Source organism: Galeopterus variegatus, unplaced genomic scaffold (genome assembly GCF_000696425.1).
Source record: "Galeopterus variegatus unplaced genomic scaffold, G_variegatus-3.0.2 Scaffold774, whole genome shotgun sequence".
NCBI classification, from domain to species: domain Eukaryota; kingdom Metazoa; phylum Chordata; class Mammalia; order Dermoptera; family Cynocephalidae; genus Galeopterus; species Galeopterus variegatus.
Genome location: NW_007726885.1, coordinates 120,109 through 137,006, shown reverse-complemented (window position 1 = coordinate 137,006; position 16,898 = coordinate 120,109). Strand labels below are relative to the sequence as shown.

The window sequence follows — 16,898 nt, the reverse complement described above, 5'->3', positions numbered from 1 at the left end:
TACACAAGTCTTTAGAACTCAAGGAAGGGTCTCCCGTGGGCCCTCTACACTGGGGGCCCAGGATGTGGCCCTTTAAGGCGCTCGGACCCGGAGCCCCGAACTAAGTGAGGGTGGGGTGGGAGCTGGGCTCCCTGCGGGAAATGATTGTCACAACTGCGGGCCAATAGGCATCATAGGGTCGTATCACGCTTGAAGACCGTTTTCCAATTCAGTTTTTTTTTTTTTTTTGGTTTTTTTGGAGGGGGAGGGACTGGAGAGAGGACAGAGGGAGAGAGGGTGGGGGAGGACGAGGGGCGCGTGGTTTTCCCATCTCATCCCTGGAGGAGGGGCTGGAGCATCCCGGGCAGCCAATCAGGGACAGGCTGGGAGGGGGGGCCCCGCTTTGAAGAAGTTTGGGGGAAAAAAGTTTGGAAAAGTTTCTATAATAACGAGGGGGCGTCCGGAGGGAGGTGGCAGCGGCGGAGGAGGGGGCGTCTCAGAGAAAGGGAGGGAGGGAGCCACCCGGGTGAAGATACAGCAGCCTCCTGCGCTCCCCCCTCCCACCCAGGCCGGGACCCGGGGGCTCTGGCCGGATCCATGGGGGCAGCGAGCTGCGAGGATGAGGAGCTGGAATTTAAGCTGGTGTTCGGGGAGGAAAAGGAGGCCCCCCCGCTTGGCGCGGGGGGGTCGGGGGAAGGTCAGTGCGGGGCTGGGAGGGGGTCTTGGGCTCAGTGAGAGAAGGGCCCGGGATCCTGAGTCTGGGGAATTTAGGGCAGCGAGCCTGGGGTGGGGGATGAGGAGGTCAGAAGTTGAGGGGAGTTGGGGGGCTCGCTGGTCTGCAGAAGTGAGGCTGGGGGCCGGGTTACCACTTTCTCCTTTTTAGGTCGTGACTGGGGTGGGGGTGGGGGGTGCCGTTGGCTGCGCGCCGCCTCTCGGCTGGGCCGCCTGTCACTGACATGGGGGGGGTGGGAACGGCGGTCCCCAGAGCCCGGGGCGCCTCCAGGGGAAGGGGAGGTTCAGCCCTGGAGCTTGCCCCTTGTGGACCGAGCCGGGTCCAGCAGACGGGACGCCCGGGGCCGGGGGCGCTCTCAGACCGCGCCAGGGCGCCCCTCCCCCTCCCGCGTCTGGCCGCAATGAGAGGCAGATGGCGGGGACCGAGCCGGGGGCGGTGGCTGCCGCTCGCACGGAATCCGCGCTGCCCGCTGTCCCCCTCCCCCCGGCGGGGACCGCATCACCCCCTCGGCCGAACCCCCGCCCCCAGATTGGGGGGAGCAAGGGAGGAGCCGCCTCCCCTCGTTACCACCGCCCTGGCCCCCCCTCTCTTGGCCACGGTTGCGATGGCAACTGAGGCGCCTGCCAGCGCCGTTTGGGGGTTTGGGAACCGCTGCTAATTGGGTTCATGTGTGAGTCGCCCCCAGCCCAGCCCAGCGCCTGGCTAAACACGCCTCTAGGCCCGGCTCCAGCCCCTTGGACCCACCTCCCTCACCTTAAGACCCGCCCCGTCCGGTACCCCAGGTCCCATGGCCAGGAGCTCAGAGCGTGAGGTTCTCAGAGCGGGAAAAGGCCTGGCACGCTCCTCCATCTTCCGAGGTCCAACTTTGCTTTTGTCTTGTGGCTCTGAAGGGCTCCTCAGAGACCCCTCCTTGCCGAGGAGGGATGAGCGTAGCAGGACTTGGGGGCTGGCCACTCAAGGAACCTAGACTTTTCACCTGCTTCTCTCTTTCCCCATCTCCTTCTGCCCCCCTCCCATTTTGACAGAACTGGACTCAGAGGATGCCCCGCCATGCTGCCGTCTGGCCCTCGGGGAGCCCCCTCCCTATGGGGCTGCCCCTATTGGTATTCCCCGACCTCCACCCTCTCGGCCTGGCATGCACTCGCCACCACCGCGCCCAGCCCCCTCACCTGGCACCTGGGAGAGCCAGCCTGCCCGGTCAGTGAGGTTGGGGGGACCAGGAGGGAGTGCTGGGGGTGCTGGAGGTGGCCGTGTTCTTGAGTGTCCCAGCATTCGCATCACCTCCATCTCTCCCACGCCTGACCCCCCGGCCCCGCTGGAAGACAACCCTGATGCCTGGGGGGATGGCTCTCCCAGAGATTACCCCCCACCAGAAGGCTTTGGAGGCTACCGAGAGGCAGGGGGCCAGGGCGGGGGAGCCTTCTTCAGCCCGAGCCCTGGCAGCAGCAGCCTGTCCTCGTGGAGCTTCTTCTCTGATGCCTCGGATGAGGCAGCCCTATATGCAGCCTGCGATGAGGTGGAGTCTGAGCTAAATGAAGCAGCCTCCCGTTTTGGCCTGGGATCCCCGCTGCCCTCACCCCGGGCCTCCCCTAGGCCATGGACTCCTGAGGATCCCTGGAACCTGTACGGTCCAAGCCCCGGAGGCCGGGGGCCGGAGGATAGCTGGCTACTCCTCAGCGCTCCAGGGCCCACCCCAGCCTCCCCCAGGCCTGCCTCTCCATGTGGCAAGCGACGCTATTCGAGCTCGGGAACCCCATCTTCAGCCTCTCCAGCTCTGTCTCGCCGTGGCAGCCTAGGGGAAGAGGGGCCTGAGCCACCTCCACCACCCCCATTGCCTATAGCCCGGGACCCTGGCTCCCCTGGCCCCTTTGACTACGTGGGGGCCCCACCAGCTGAGAGCATCCCCCAGAAGACCCGGCGGACTTCCAGCGAGCAGGCAGTGGCCCTGCCTCGGTCCGAGGAGCCTGCCCCATGCAATGGGAAGCTGCCCTTGGGAGCAGAGGAAGCTATGGCTCCTCCCGGGGGTCCCCGGAAGGAGGTGGCTGGCATGGACTACCTGGCGGTGCCCTCCCCACTTGCTTGGTCCAAGGCCCGGATTGGGGGACACAGCCCCATCTTCAGGTGAGGGTTGCGCCTGGCACCACAGCTCTCTCCTGCCATCCTACTGGGGGAGCAGGAAGATCAAGGGATGGGTTTGAAGAAAGACCCTAGTTCTGTGTCCTCCGCATTTCAAAAGAGAAACTGCAGCCTGCAAGGCAGCTGCCACCTACCTGGTTTTAAGGAGAATTAGAAAAAACACCCTCCCTCTGGACTGATGATTTGCAAAAGGGCAATAGCTCCCTGGGGGCCAATTAGAAAAAGGGGCCCTGCAGTTTTAGAAGGACCAATTACGTAAAGGAGGAGTTCCTCTAGGCTGCCCCCCATCCCCAGTTCTTCATTGGCAGGTGGCTAGGTGTGGAACTTGTGCTGGGTTTCAGCCTTCCACTTGGGCTCTTTAGACAGGTGCCAACCCTACATTCTATTGCAGAAAGTCCCCTTTCTCTAACCTTTAATTTCTAAGGTCTGACCTAGTGGCTGAGTATAGTTTCTTTTTTCTTTTTTTCCTAAAGATGACTGGTAAGGGGATCTTAACCTGTGACTTGGTGTTGTCAGCACCACACTCTCCCAAGTGAGCCAACCAGCCATCCCTATATAGGGATCCGAACCTGTGGCCTTGGTGTTATCAGCACCACACTCTCCCAAGTGAGCCAACCAGCCATCCCTATATAGGGATCCGAACCTGTGGCCTTGGTGTTATCAGCACCACACTCTCCCAAGTGAGCCAACCAGCCATCCCTATATAGGGATCCGAACCTGTGGCCTTGGTGTTATCAGCACCACACTCTCCCAAGTGAGCCACGGGCCAGCCCTTGAGTATAGTTTCTAATTTGAATAAAATAACATATTTCCAAGTAAAAGAATTTATATTAAAACTTTCTATTTTTCTACCCCCTTCATTCTCAAAGAACCCTACCCATTTCAATAATCCTAAACCTTGAGATATCAGACAAATCTGGTTCCATCCAGAAAAGTTACTAGGGGAAAGAAACCCTAACACTAGTTCCCGGGGTTCCCATAGGGCAGGGTTTCTCAACCTCAGCACTATTGATATTTTGAGCAGGATATTTCTTTGTTGTGTGCGTCTGTGCTGGCCATTGCAGAACGGTTAGCAGCATCTCTGGCTTTTATCCATTAGATACTAGTAGCACCCTCTCCTCTAGTTATGACAGTCAAAATGTCTCCAGACATTGCCAAATATCACCTGGTGGGGTGGGGGGGGGGATTATCAGTTGAGATACACTGTTCTAGCATATCTGGGAGCACAATAAAGGAAAACTTGTCCCATCTGAAACCCCTTAGCTCTCTGGAACTCTACCAATCCAGTCCCAACTAGTGGAAAGGGAGCTGGCCTGGGAGCAGAATGTGCTCAGTCCTAGGTTCTGTCAGTAACTGCTGGCCTCAGTTTCTTTATTTGTAAAACAGAGGAGTTCATGTCTGAGGTTTATTCTGGTCTGAGGCAGCACTTCTTTACTTTACTCTTCCCATCCAGGTCTGGGGATTAGGAGGGGCTTGGGGTTCCTCTGTATCCAGGTGAAGCCTCTCTACCCCAAACCCTCTGCTTAGAGCCAGGAAGAAGGGATCTCAGGCATTTTGTCATCTTCCACACCTTCATTTCTAAGGGCTCTGTCCCTTATCTCCCCTTGCTTCTGGTTTTAATTTTTAATTTTTATTTTTTTGGTGGCTGGCCGGTATAGGGATCCAAACCCTTGCTGAACTCTTGACCTTCGTGTTATAACACTGGCCTCTAACCAACTGAGCCAAGCTGCCAGCCCCTTTTGGGCTTTTAGACATCTTTATTTCTGCTGTGATTTTCTTTCTGCCATACCCACAACCGCCCTTCCCTCACAGATCCAGCATGGTCTTGCCTCGTGTCTGAGGCTGCAGATGATCACTGCTCTTCTCTCCCAACCAGGACCTCTGCCCTACCCCCCCTGGACTGGCCTCTGCCCAACCAGTATGAGCAGCTGGAGCTGAGGATCGAGGTGCAGCCTAGAGCCCACCATCGGGCTCACTATGAGACAGAGGGCAGCCGTGGAGCTGTCAAAGCTGCCCCTGGTGGCCACCCTGTAGTCAAGGTAAGGCGCAGAGGGCAGGCCTGATATCCTTTCTCCCCTCCCATCCCAGATTCCTGCAGATCCCTCCAGCTGTGCGGACCCATGGCACTGCCCTTTCCCACACTCCCTCTCAGCTCTGGCCCTGAAGGCAGCCTCGGGGAGAGGCTGGAGTTGGGGGAGGAGGGATGCATTTCAAGGACCCGGATATACTTTTTATTCTGCTGTCCTTCCACTCCCACTCAACTCATCCCATGGGACATCAACCTCTTGTCTACTCTGGAAAATGGTGGCCTGCCAGATGTGGGGGAGGATTTAGGCTGGGGCCAAAGGCCATTGGGACTTAGGTTTTCTCTATATTGAGTTGGGCCGGTCTCTCTTGGAAGCTCTTCCCCCTTTGCCCAGCCCAGTTTGGGCTTTATTCCAAGAACAACACTCTGAACTCCAGGCCACAGTTTCTACACAACTGGTGCCCCGTTACCCCCAGGGAATCCCTTCCAGGACGTCCTTTATCTTTCTCTGTCTCCCACCCCATGGTGGACTGAAAATCCAGGGATGGATAAAGGATGAGACACTGGGGATTTCAATTAGATGGCCTCTGTCTCCCTCTGTAAGCTCCTAGGCTACAGTGAGAAGCCACTGACCCTACAGATGTTCATCGGCACTGCAGATGAAAGGAACCTGCGGCCTCATGCCTTCTATCAGGTGCACCGTATCACAGGCAAGATGGTGGCCACGGCCAGCTATGAAGCTGTAGTTAGTGGTACGAAGGTGTTGGAGATGACCCTGCTCCCTGAGAACAACATGGCAGCCAAGTAAGTCCCCACTCAACTTTCTCTCTGTCTGCAGGCTTTATGACCAGCCTTCTCCATTGGGCCCAAGCTAGGCCCACTTCTTCCTTTTCTCAGAGGAACTAGACATCATCCCTAGGAGTCTATTTCAGGCCTTCTCACCATCTAGAATAAAACATTTGTGGCTGAGAGCCCTCTGGAGAGGCCATCTCTGGGTTACAAATTGGCCCCCCCTAGGCACCCATAGGTCATTCAGGGTTTTGGATAGAGGGCAGGGCTTTTCCTCTTTTAGGGATGTATCACTCTCTGGCTTCAGCCAGGAGGGCTTGCCATCCATTCTTTGCCTTTAGCATTGACTGTGCTGGAATCCTGAAGCTTCGGAATTCAGACATTGAGCTTCGGAAGGGTGAGACGGACATCGGGCGCAAAAACACACGTGTGCGGCTGGTGTTCCGGGTACACGTGCCCCAGGGCGGTGGGAAGGTCGTCTCGGTGCAGGCAGCATCGGTGCCCATCGAATGCTGTGAGCAAAGAGGCCCTGGGCAACCTCTCTTTTCTGTGTGTCTATCTGTCTTCCCATCTCCTCTGCATAGTGTCCTGTGCCCTGTCTGTCCTGGGTAGCCCTATAGAGGACTCAGCCCTTATTTCTACCATGCATGGAAGAGCAGAGGGGGTAGTGTTCTAGTTTGCCCAGGCCACGGACTCTCTCTGGGCTGGCCCAGAGTGATCCTGTACTCTATCTGCCCCTGGGGTGTCCCTGTACATCTGTTTGGGTAACTCTCTGGCTTACCCTGTTTACTTTACTCTCTGCTCTAGGAACAGCCCCTTACATGGTCTGTGCAACCCCATCAATACTGTTGGTTTATGTGTGTGTCCTCTCCTGAGAAGGGCTCCTCCAGGGCCCTGAGACAATTTTTCCAAAGAGGGTCGGGGCAGAGGAAGCTGTCCCCTCCATACCCAGCCCAGCCAGGCCTCTTCCTTGCACTGCTCCACAGCCCAGCGTTCAGCCCAGGAGCTGCCCCAGGTGGAGGCCTACAGCCCCAGTGCCTGCTCCGTGAGAGGAGGCGAGGAACTAGTACTGACTGGCTCCAATTTCCTGCCAGACTCCAAGGTGGTGTTCATTGAGAGGGGTCCTGGTGAGTACCCATCAGGGAGGGGAGGAGAGGGCAGGCAGGAGGCACTTGGAACTGGCAGGTGAAAGATCTCTGGCACTGTCACTAAACTAGCCAGATGAGCCTCAGTTTCCTTCCTTCTCTGTAAAATGACAGACAGACTTCCTATTGTACTGCCTGCTTCCCATAGGGAGATGGGTGTGATAGCAATCTAAAATGTTGACAGTGCTGAACAAATATAAGGAATACCCATTCTGGTAGGGGAAAAAAAAAAAAAAGAAGTACACATTCTGCATATTAAAAAGGAGTCGGCTTTGAAATAATTTACCCCCATGTAGATAGGGCCTATGAAGAGAAGGGGAGAGGTGGCTTACACCTTTGCAGCTCCCGCCTGGGCCTCTCCTGAGTTATGGGCCTGGTGGCACAGCTATGATTACAAGAGCCTGCAAGGTACCCCAAGGAGGAGCTGCAGGGGTGGATAAAGGAAGACTGAGGGTTCCAGTTACAGCCGCTGACCTGAGGCCTTTGCCCTCCCCCATCCCTGCTCACAAAGAACCCCTGCTCCTATACCTGAATTTAGCACCTGGGGCCATGTCAGAGCATCTCTGCATCTTCAGAGGTCATGAGACTTGGAGGTCTCATTGCCTTCCTTCAAGTGAGGACCCTTTCTGACCAGAATTATCATGGAAGGGGATGTTTGGAGTTGGGTGGGAGGGGGTTCAGGAGTTGCTTCTGTCACTAACTCCCTCTGGTCCCTTGCTGGTCCATGGTCTCAGTTTGCTTCCCTGTACTTTGGGGACAGTTTAAAACCCTGTCTCTTCCATTCAATTGAGTAAACACGCAGTGGGCTCCTCTGAGTGCCAGACTTTCTAGGGGCCTTCTGAATTTGGTCTTGGCTCTAGCAGGAGGGGAAATGGCAGGGGACTGGGGCAGGAGGCAGGGGCCCTGGAGTTGGGCTGGAGCTGTCTGTTCCGCCTGCACAGATGGAAAGCTGCAATGGGAGGAGGAGGCCACGGTGAACCGACTGCAGAGCAATGAGGTACTGACATTACTAGGGTACACACCCTGGGGGTGGGAGGTGACAGAAATCATAAAATTCTCTATTGGCTCCCCTTGCCCAGTATAGTGGACCTATTCTTTTCTGGAGGAGGCAGTCTAGCCACTCTGGAAGGAGGTTGATCTCTAGGAAATGAACTTTGCTCCTTAGCAAATGGAAAAAGCTAGGGGGTAAAGTAGGTCCTTGGAAGGGCTGGGCTGAGCCTAGATCCCTGAGAGCTCCCTGCCTCATCTTCTGCTCTTTCCCAGGTGACGCTGACCCTGACCGTCCCTGAGTACAGCAATAAGCGTGTGTCCCGGCCAGTCCAGGTCTACTTCTATGTCTCCAATGGGCGGAGGAAGCGCAGTCCTACCCAGAGTTTCAAGTACCTGCCTGGTGCGCTCTAGGACAGCCCACGGTGTGGGTATAGGGAAGTGGGGAACTAAGGCAGGGACAGAGGGATGCGGTACCCTCACTGTGAGGGGTCAAGGGATGGGTGAAACCTGGGAAGGGAAGGTAGTTGGAAGGTTGCACTGGGAAGACTGCAGACCTCTCACTGGCATGTCCTCCTGCTTCTTCACCTTTGCAGTGATCTTCAAGGAGGAGCCCCTACCGGACTCATCTCTCCGAGGCTTCCCTTCAGCATCGGGTCCCCCCTTTGGCACTGACATGGACTTCTCACCACCCAGGCCCCCTTACCCCTCCTATCCCCATGAAGACCCTGCTTACGAGGCTCCTTACCTGTCAGAAGGCTTCCGCTATGGCACGCCCCCTCTGTACCCCCCAACGGGGCCCCCACCATCCTACAGACCTGGCCTGCGTATGTTCCCTGAGACTGGGGTTACTACAGGTTGTGCCCGTCCACCTCCAGTCTCTTTCCTTCCCCGCCCCTTCCCTAGTGACCCGTATGGAGGACGAGGCTCCTCTTTTCCTCTGGGGCTTCCGTTCCCTCCTCCAGCCCCCTTTCGGCCTTCACTACCTTCATCCCCACCTCTTGAAGGCCCCTTTTCTCCCCAGAGTGGTGTTCCTTCCCTATCTGCTGAGGGATACAATGAGGTAGGGCCAGGCTATGGCCCTGGGGAGGGGGCTCTGGAGCAGGAGAAATCCAGGGGTGGCTACAGCAGCGGATTCCAAGACAGTGTCCCTATCCAGGGTATCACGCTGGAGGAAGGTGGGTGTGGGACTGGGGGCTGTGAGTGTGAGCGTGTGTGAGAGATTGCTCTGCATGCTTGCTGAGGGCTGGAGCTTGGCTTCCCAGAGATTGGGTACACTTGGTCTCTCAGGGCCAGTTGGAAGGTCCCAGGAGGCAAGTTTTTGGTGCCTGTGGCCACCTGAATCCAGTTGATATAATTCTTAAGGGTGCATGGAGTATCTGCCCCAGCCTTTCTCTTGCCTCTCAGAGCTAGAATTACTTTCAAGATCATTCCATCTAGCTCCCTCAGTGTGCAGATACAGGCATCAGTTTCGGAGAGGCACAGTGATTTGCTGAGGGCTCAGTCAAGTGCATTTTCCCTTGCCTCAGCTTTCCCCTAAATATGGTGGCTGTGGTCAGGATTGGTGAGGAGCCTTCCTGTTTTGTCTCTTCCTTCCTCCCACTGGCTACACACACCTCCAGTCCTGCTGACACTGATTGACATGGCAGGCCAAGCCAGCTGGAAAGGGCTGGGATGGGGACCTGGGAGTCCACATGGATGTAGTTGGGCAAGATTTGACTAGGACCAGGTGTCAAGACACCTTGAGAAAACTGGAGCCCAGTGAAAGAGAAGCCAGTGGAGGAGGAGCCTAGAGGCATCCTAGACTGGATGGGAGTCCACATGGATGTAGTTGGGCAAGATTTGACTAGGACCAGGTGTCAAGACACCTTGGGAAAACTGGAGCCCAGTGAAAGAGAAGCCAGTGGAGGAGGAGCCTAGAGGCATCCTAGACTGGAGCCTGCCTGGAATGGACTGGGGATCTCTGGAAAAGGAGGGGACCTGCCCCTAGTCCAATCTCTCAACTGCCCCTCCTTTACAGTGAGTGAGATCATTGGCCGAGACCTGAGTGGCTTCCCTGCACCTCCTGGAGAAGATCCTCCTGCCTGAACCATCACCTGGCAACCCCAGCCCCGGCCTCGGCCCTGCCCATCTTCCCTCCTTCCTGGGGTGGTGGCTCCAGAAGCTTGGGGCCAACTCTGGCTCCTCTTTCTCCAGCTTCTACCTGTTTCCCTGTCTTCTCTCCCCTCCCCCAGCTGAAGTGTGGCCCCCCAGCCTGGTGCTGCCTTGAAGGGCTGGGGAAGGGAGAGTGTGGAGGACTGGGTTGGGAGTGGAGACTGAGGCCAGGTGCCAGAACTGACTGGAGTGAAGACGGTGTCTAGATTGTGTGCACGCCATGGTGCCAGGGAGGCTGGGACAGGATGATGGGTAATAAACTGCTCACTGACCAGTGCTTCAGGCTTTAGAGCTCTTTGGACAGGGATGGGGCAGCTGACATCAGCCCTGGCCCAAGGAGGCTGAGAGGTTGGAAAGAGATGGAGTGTGGCTGGGAACATTGCATCCGAAGGAGCTTCTCAGTGGAGTGGAGCTGGTGGGGTGGGCGAATGAAGGGCTCCAGAAGCTCCCTGGCTGGCACTGAGGTTGGGGGCCAGGACTTGAGTAGACCTCTCCACAGTTTCCTCCCTGGGGATCCAAATTCCTTTAGGAGCTTTGGGATGAGGCCCAGGGATCTGTGTTTTTTCAAGCTCCTTTTTCTTGCCAGCACCCAGATGATTCTGATTTGTAGCCAAGGTGAGGAAACACTGGTCTAATCACTCTCTCATTTACAGAGGAAGAATCTGAGTTTCAGAGAGGGAAAGGGGCATACCTAAGGTCACACAGCTAATCAACAGCAGGTTGAATGCTGCACTCCTGGGCTCCTGCCCCACTCAGATACCCTGACCCAGGAGGCCAAGCCCCTAAGGCTCATTTCCATGGAGTGAGGATGGGGTGAGGGAGAGCTGGCATGGGTCCATCCACACTGGATTCTCCCATCCTTGGAGACTGTGAAAACATTCTGGAAAGATCTGTGCTTCAGAGGTAGACTATGAAAAGCCAAGCAGCCTTTCCAGCAGCCCTGAATGCCACCTACCCTGGGGCTCATGGCACTGTATGAATTTCTGTCCTATCCTGCAAATACACCCATGCTTGCCTTCTCAGTAGTGGGTACATCCGTCACCACTGACAGGCCTGAGCTGGAAACCTGTTTCGTCCCCTGTCTTGATGGTCTATGAGGCCAAGTCCCCAGTGTGTTAGGGAAAGTTAGACCTTGTCTGCCTTGTTCACCTGGAACCTGGCACATAGTAGGCACTGAGTATAACTGGCTTGAGTTGGCCAGTCCCAGATGCAGGGGGCTGTACCCAAAAGACATTCAGGGAGTTAGTACTCGGGAAACTTGCCTCACCTCAAGGCTGGTGGGGCTCTCTATGCCCAGTCAGTCCAGACAGTCCTGGCAAGTACCCAGGAGTGCAGGGTGGGCATGACAGAAGCTGGCTCTGAATTGAAGGACAGGAGAACCAGGGTGACCCCTGGCTTGTTGCAGTTTTGTAATTAATTTCCTATATCTTCCTGAACACAAACTGCTGCTAACCAAACTGACATCAAGTGATTAGTGCAGTGAGTCTTGTCTGCTTTTCAAAGATTCCCTCTAGCCTCCTACCAGAGTCATTAACCCGCAATCTCCATGTCAGAAGGGACCCTGGGGCACATGTGTCATATCCAGCATTCTTCAGCTGCACCCCCAAGATCTCTGACAGAGGGTGGTTCAGCCTCAGTGTGGATGAGATGCTGTTGTGATGGGGACTCACTACGTCTCAGGGTGGACCGTTTCATTTTCTGCCAGGCACTGCCATTCATTCATTGTCAGACATTATTGAGCAGCTACTAAGTGAGAGCCAGTGGGTCCTGGAGGACTTCCTAGCCTCATGGGGCAACAACACGTAGACAGCTCAACAAGTAAACAATTCAACAGTTCAACCAGTAAGTATTTCTTGCACAGAGAGTATGTCAGACCTTGGGGGATGTCAGTGAACAATTTTAATATGGGGTGCAGAGGAAACAGAGCAGAGGCACTCCATCCATCTGTGGAGGTTACAGGGAGCTTCAGGGAGTGACTTCTAATCTGAGTCCTGGAGAATGACTAGGAATTGGCCAGGCTGAGTACGGGGAGGGCAGGCCAGGCAGAGTGAGCACAATAGGCACAGTCTTGGAGGAAGGAGGCCAAGGAGGAAGGCTAGCAGATGGCAAGGGCGTGGCATGCTTGGAGAACTAGGAGAGGCCCAGCTTGGTGGGGCAGGTTAAGTTCTGGAAGAGGGGGGCTGTAAGGAGGGACTAGAGAGAGAAGTAGGGGCTGGATTCTGAAGGGCCTCATAGCCTGCCAGGGAATTTAGAGTCACCCAAGGACTGTGGGAGCTCTCCCACCAGACAGTAGGCCTTAAGCTGGAGTGATGCAATACATTTGCCACTGGATTCTGAAGGGCCTCATAGCCTGCCAGGGAATTTAGAGTCACCCAAGGACTGTGGGAGTTCTCCCACCAGACAGTAGGCCTTAAGCTGGAGTGATGCAATACATTTGCCGTCCTTTTTCCTCACATTGGGCTCACATCTGCTTCCTTGTGAGCACTCTGCCAGGGGCTTGTTCTGCCCTCCAGGCCCACGCTGTACAGGCCTAATTCCCCTCCTCATGAGAATCCTGATGGGGGTTGGCCTCCTGGTGCCTTTGCAAGTTGTCATTCCGGGACTCCAGGGTCATTGTCTCTTCCCAGGATCCCTAAATATCTAGCTCCCTGAGGCTATAGTTGGGAGAGAGAAGAAAGAGCCTGGGTCTTTAGCTGATGCCAGAAAAGACCTTCTTGGCCAGGGTTTCTCAAAGTGTGGTCTGAAGATTACTTGTATTTGAATCACTAAGGAGTCTTTTTGTTTTTGTTTTTAATGCAGATTCCTAGCCAACCTCTGATCTACTCAGTTCTATTCTTGGGGCGCAGGGCCCAGGCATCCACATTTTGAAGGGTATTCTAGGTGATTTTTCAGCATAGTAAAGTTTAAGAACTAGAGTCATCTGCCAATTAAGTGTCATTCCTCCCCACTCCAGACTCGAAAATAGCTCCCTGCCCCTTTCTCCAAGTCTTGTCTGGGCTGCCCTGGATGGAGGGTTGCCTGGAAAAGTGCACCCAGGGAAAAGGAAGGGCACACACATTCCTCATATAACAACTCATCCCTCCCCTCCCTGGCTCTATCTTGCTATTTAGATAATCTGAGGATGTCTCAGGCACAGCCTGGAGCCCTGGTGCAGGAGCATCTGACCTCAAAACTATTGAATCTCCTTCTCTGGCTGGAACTCTGGGCCTCCCAGATGCTTGGGGAGCGGCACATTATTTAGCCTTCCAGTTGGGTTTTGGGCTTTGCTTGGAATGGGTTCTGTGATGCCTTGGAGCCCACTGCTCTACCTTCTAAGTTGTCATGGAGAAGAAGGCTACAGAGAAGCAGCATCTCATGTCTTCCTGGAAATTCCAGATGAGAGAGTGTACAGGGGTTTGGCTGCTTTGGAGGAGCCTGTTTTAGTGGCTTCAGTGTCTGATTGTTCACTTAGCTAACTCCTCACAGAGTCCTGAATGGCCTCTGCTCTGTGCCAAGCCCTGTACTAGACACTAAGGACGCAAGCATCACACTGGAGCCTTGACCTTTGGGGGTGGACAATCCTGTCACTATTGGGAGAGGCCCTTCTGCCTGGAGATGAGGTTGAAGTGGTTTGATCAGAGCTGTCCGAGTGACAGAAACAATGTTGCTATGGAAATACTGGGAACCGAGCCCAAGGAAGGGGGTCAAAGAACATTTTACAGAGGTGGGAGATTTTGAGTAGGGTCCTAAAGGAGGAGTGGACATTTTCTGGGTAAACAAGGTAGAGATGAGAGAAGCAGTTGTGCCTGGGGGTTAAAGTATATAAAGGAAGCAACCAGACTTGAAATGCTTTAACAGGTTGTGCTAAGAAATGTGGCACGTGTTCTGTGGGTAATAGGGAGTCATTCACTCATTTGGTCAGGGGATCTACGTGTGTGTGTGTGTGTGTGTGTGTGTGTGTGTCTGTGTGTGATTTAAGATTTAGAAGCTGTATGAAGAGATAGTCGTAGGGAAACCAAAAAGAAGGGTTTTTCAGTAGTTCAGGCAAGAGAAGAGAGAAGTCTGGACTCTACCCACTACTTAGCTCAGCTAAACAGGATGAGCTAAAGTGGAAGTCAAAGAACGGGAAAGGTCCTGGGCTGCTGTCCTAGCTCAGCCGACAACTATCTGTGTGACCTCTAGCATGTCACCAGACCTAACCAGGCCCTATGTGCCTCATCTGTAAATGTTATTGAGACCCTACCATGCACCAGCCCCTGTGATAGGCCCTGGGGATAGAGCAGTGGATGAGACATCCTCATGGGACTTAAAGTTTGACAGGCACTTACAGAACAATGTGTAATGGTGGGGAAGTACTGGGGGCTTTGGGACCTCAGAGAAAGGGCACTTACCTATTCTGTCATTGCTTGTGTGTCTCTTGTAGTGATGGTAGATGACTGTGTTTTGAGATAATGCATTGGGTTCAGCCCTTATAGGGGGGAACAACACATTCTCTGAAAGAAACAGATATTCGCAATGCCAGTTCTACTGGAATAAAGAGCATCTGGAGGCAGGAAATGTGGATTTGTTACTCAGGCCTTCTTAGGGTTAGAAGAAGCATCTCTCTATGCTCCTCTCTCTTGGTCCTGAACCCTGAGGTATCTCATTTTGGACTGTGTGTGTCCAAGTAGCCTCCACACAGTGAGGCAGGACCCTGGCAGGGCAGAAAGCCAGGGGCCAAGGTTGGGCATGGTGGCGGCTCCATGGTTGGGTGGCACTTCACTTTTATGTCTCTCTGAGTAATTCCTTTTAGTCCTTCCTGGATGTCTTAGTTTCCTAGGGCTGCAGTAAAAAAGCATTACAAACTGGGTGGCTTAAAGCAGCAGAAATTTATTGTGTCACAGTTCAGGAGGCCAGAAGTCTGAATTCAAATTGCTGGCAGTGTTGGTTCCTTCTGGGGGCTCTGATGGAGAATCCGTTCTACACCTCTCTCCTAGCTTCTGGTGGTTGCTGGCAATCTTTGGTATTTCTTGTCTTCTAGAAGTATCACTCCAATCTCTGCCTTCGTTGTCATATGGCATTCTTCCCTGTGTCTCCACTGTGTCTCTGTGTCCAAATCTAGCTCTCCTTTCTCTTGTAAAGCTATGAGTCATTGGATGTAGGGCCCACCCTAATCCAGTATGACCTCATTTTAACTTGAAGACATCTGCAAAGACCCTGTTTCCAAAAAAAGCTCACATGTACAGGTACTGGAGGTTAGGACTTGAACATACCTCTCTTGGGGACCCAATTCAATACACTACACTGAGTTTCTTTCACAGTTTTCTCAATCATTCTGATCTCAGTTGTGCTACGGAAAGTTAAGTAAAGGTGCCTGTATTAGTCTGTTTCTGTTGCTTATAACAAAATACATGGAACTGGGTAATTTATGAAGAAAACAAAATTTACTGCTTATAGTCTCTGAGGCTAGGAAGTACAAAGTCCAGGGAACACACTTGGTGAAGGCCGTGTTGGTGGTAACAGTGATGGCAGGGTATCACATTGAGAACCGGTGGAGCAGAGAGAGCCGAGAGACTAACCTCCTCATTCACTCTTCTTTTAAAGCCCTCTGAACCATGCCCAGGACCACCATTTTTTTTCATTGGTTATAAATATTCATGGGGTATAAAGCTGACTGTCACCACTTGTGCCCAAGATGTGATGGCCAGATCCATACTGGCAGCATGCTCATTACCACAAATTGAAATTATATCCTGTGTCCTCCACCCAATTAACCCCTGACCTCCCTCCCCATCCCTCTTCCCCCCACTCCGCTTTGTATCCTGAGGTCTGCTCTCTCCCTCTGCGAGTCCAATGCACCACTGTGGTCTTTTCTTCCTTCTTTCTCTCTTAGCTCCCACTTATGAGTGAGGACATGTGGTATTTATACCTCTGGGCTTTCATGACCACCATTTTTAATCCATTCACTAGGCATGGTCCTACAATTTAATCACCTCTTCATGGTTGCACCTTTCAATTACCATAATAGGATTTCCCACTCTCAGCAGTTACAGTGGGGATTAAGTTTTGGGGACATTCAACCCACAGCAGTGCCCATGTTTGGGCCCAAGTGGTGAAGCGGAGAGCATTGTCCTCTGGCGCCAGCTTGGTGGATGCAGCCATGATATGTGGGAGTCCCAAGGGAAAGGTGACTTTTGAAGGAGGGAAGAGTAGGAATTTTAAGGCTACCTCCTCAGGAGATTCTCCCTCTCCTACTGTCCTTGAACACTTGATGTTCTTTTATTTGAGATGCTGGTTAATTGTAGGTTTACTTACAACTACATTTGCAAATTGTAGAGAGTTAACAGGATGAAAAAGGAGTTAGCCATTAAATGAGGATAAAGATTCTCAATGAGCATTAGTATATCCAAAGCTCTGAGAAGTCCGCCAGTAGATAAATCCCTTTACCTGTTTAATACAGTGTTTCTCAAATTTACTTAATCATAAAGCTCTGGTCTGTAGGACAAAGCTATATTAGTTATCTACTCCTGTGTAACATATTACCCCAAAGCCCAGTGGCCTAAAACAACAATAAAAATTATCTCTCATGGTTTCTGCAGGTCAGGAATTTGGGAGTGGCTTGGTGGAGCTGTTTTGGCTTGGAGTCTTTCATGAGGCTATAGTCATCTGAAGGCTTCATGGAACTGAAGGATTCATTTTCTAGGTGGCTCACTAACTTGGCTGGTGAGGTGGTGCTGGCTGTTGGTGGGAAGTCTCAGTTCTTCATTTCCTGGGCCTCTCCACAGGGCTGCTTGAGTGTCATCATGACATGGCAGTTTGCTTTCCCTAGTGTTAGAAATCCAAGAAGTCAAGGTGGAAACTTTATAACATAGCCTTGGAAGTTATACACTGTCACTTCCACCATACCCTGTTAGCCACACAGTTCAGCCCTCATTCAGTGTGGGAACACCAGTATGTGAGGATCATATGGGCACATCTTTGAGGCTGAGTG

General features: G+C 53.4%; 1 protein-coding gene across 3 annotated transcripts; it reads left to right on the top strand.

Moving 5' to 3' along the window:
- Nucleotides 1-260: 260 nt before the first annotated feature.
- Nucleotides 261-10,226, top strand: NFATC4 (nuclear factor of activated T-cells, cytoplasmic, calcineurin-dependent 4). Of its 3 annotated transcripts, none has more exons than XM_008572298.1 (10): nt 261-676; nt 1,738-2,833; nt 4,725-4,887; nt 5,479-5,678; nt 6,005-6,177; nt 6,650-6,790; nt 7,750-7,805; nt 8,072-8,198; nt 8,392-8,652; nt 9,816-10,226. In XM_008572298.1, the coding sequence occupies exons 1-10, from the start codon at nt 577-579 to the stop codon at nt 9,881-9,883; spliced, it is 2,385 nt and encodes a 794-aa protein (XP_008570520.1). In that variant the 5' UTR covers nt 261-576; the 3' UTR covers nt 9,884-10,226. The 3 variants fall into 3 exon arrangements, with proteins under 3 accessions (XP_008570520.1, XP_008570518.1, XP_008570519.1); XM_008572296.1 differs by having other exon boundaries at nt 8,392-8,973; XM_008572297.1 differs by lacking the exon at nt 261-676 and adding an exon at nt 1,308-1,382 and having other exon boundaries at nt 8,392-8,973.
- Nucleotides 10,227-16,898: the final 6,672 nt, after the last annotated feature.

Bases quoted from the DNA above. Each gene is read 5' to 3' on its own strand.
- NFATC4 (XM_008572296.1), top strand. From the start codon at position 577: ATGGGGGCAGCGAGCTGCGAGGATGAGGAGCTGGAATTTAAGCTGGTG. The intron at 7,806-8,071 runs GTACTGACATTA...GCTCTTTCCCAG, and splicing joins ACCGACTGCAGAGCAATGAG to GTGACGCTGACCCTGACCGT. The intron at 8,974-9,815 runs GTGGGTGTGGGA...CCTCCTTTACAG, and splicing joins GGGTATCACGCTGGAGGAAG to TGAGTGAGATCATTGGCCGA.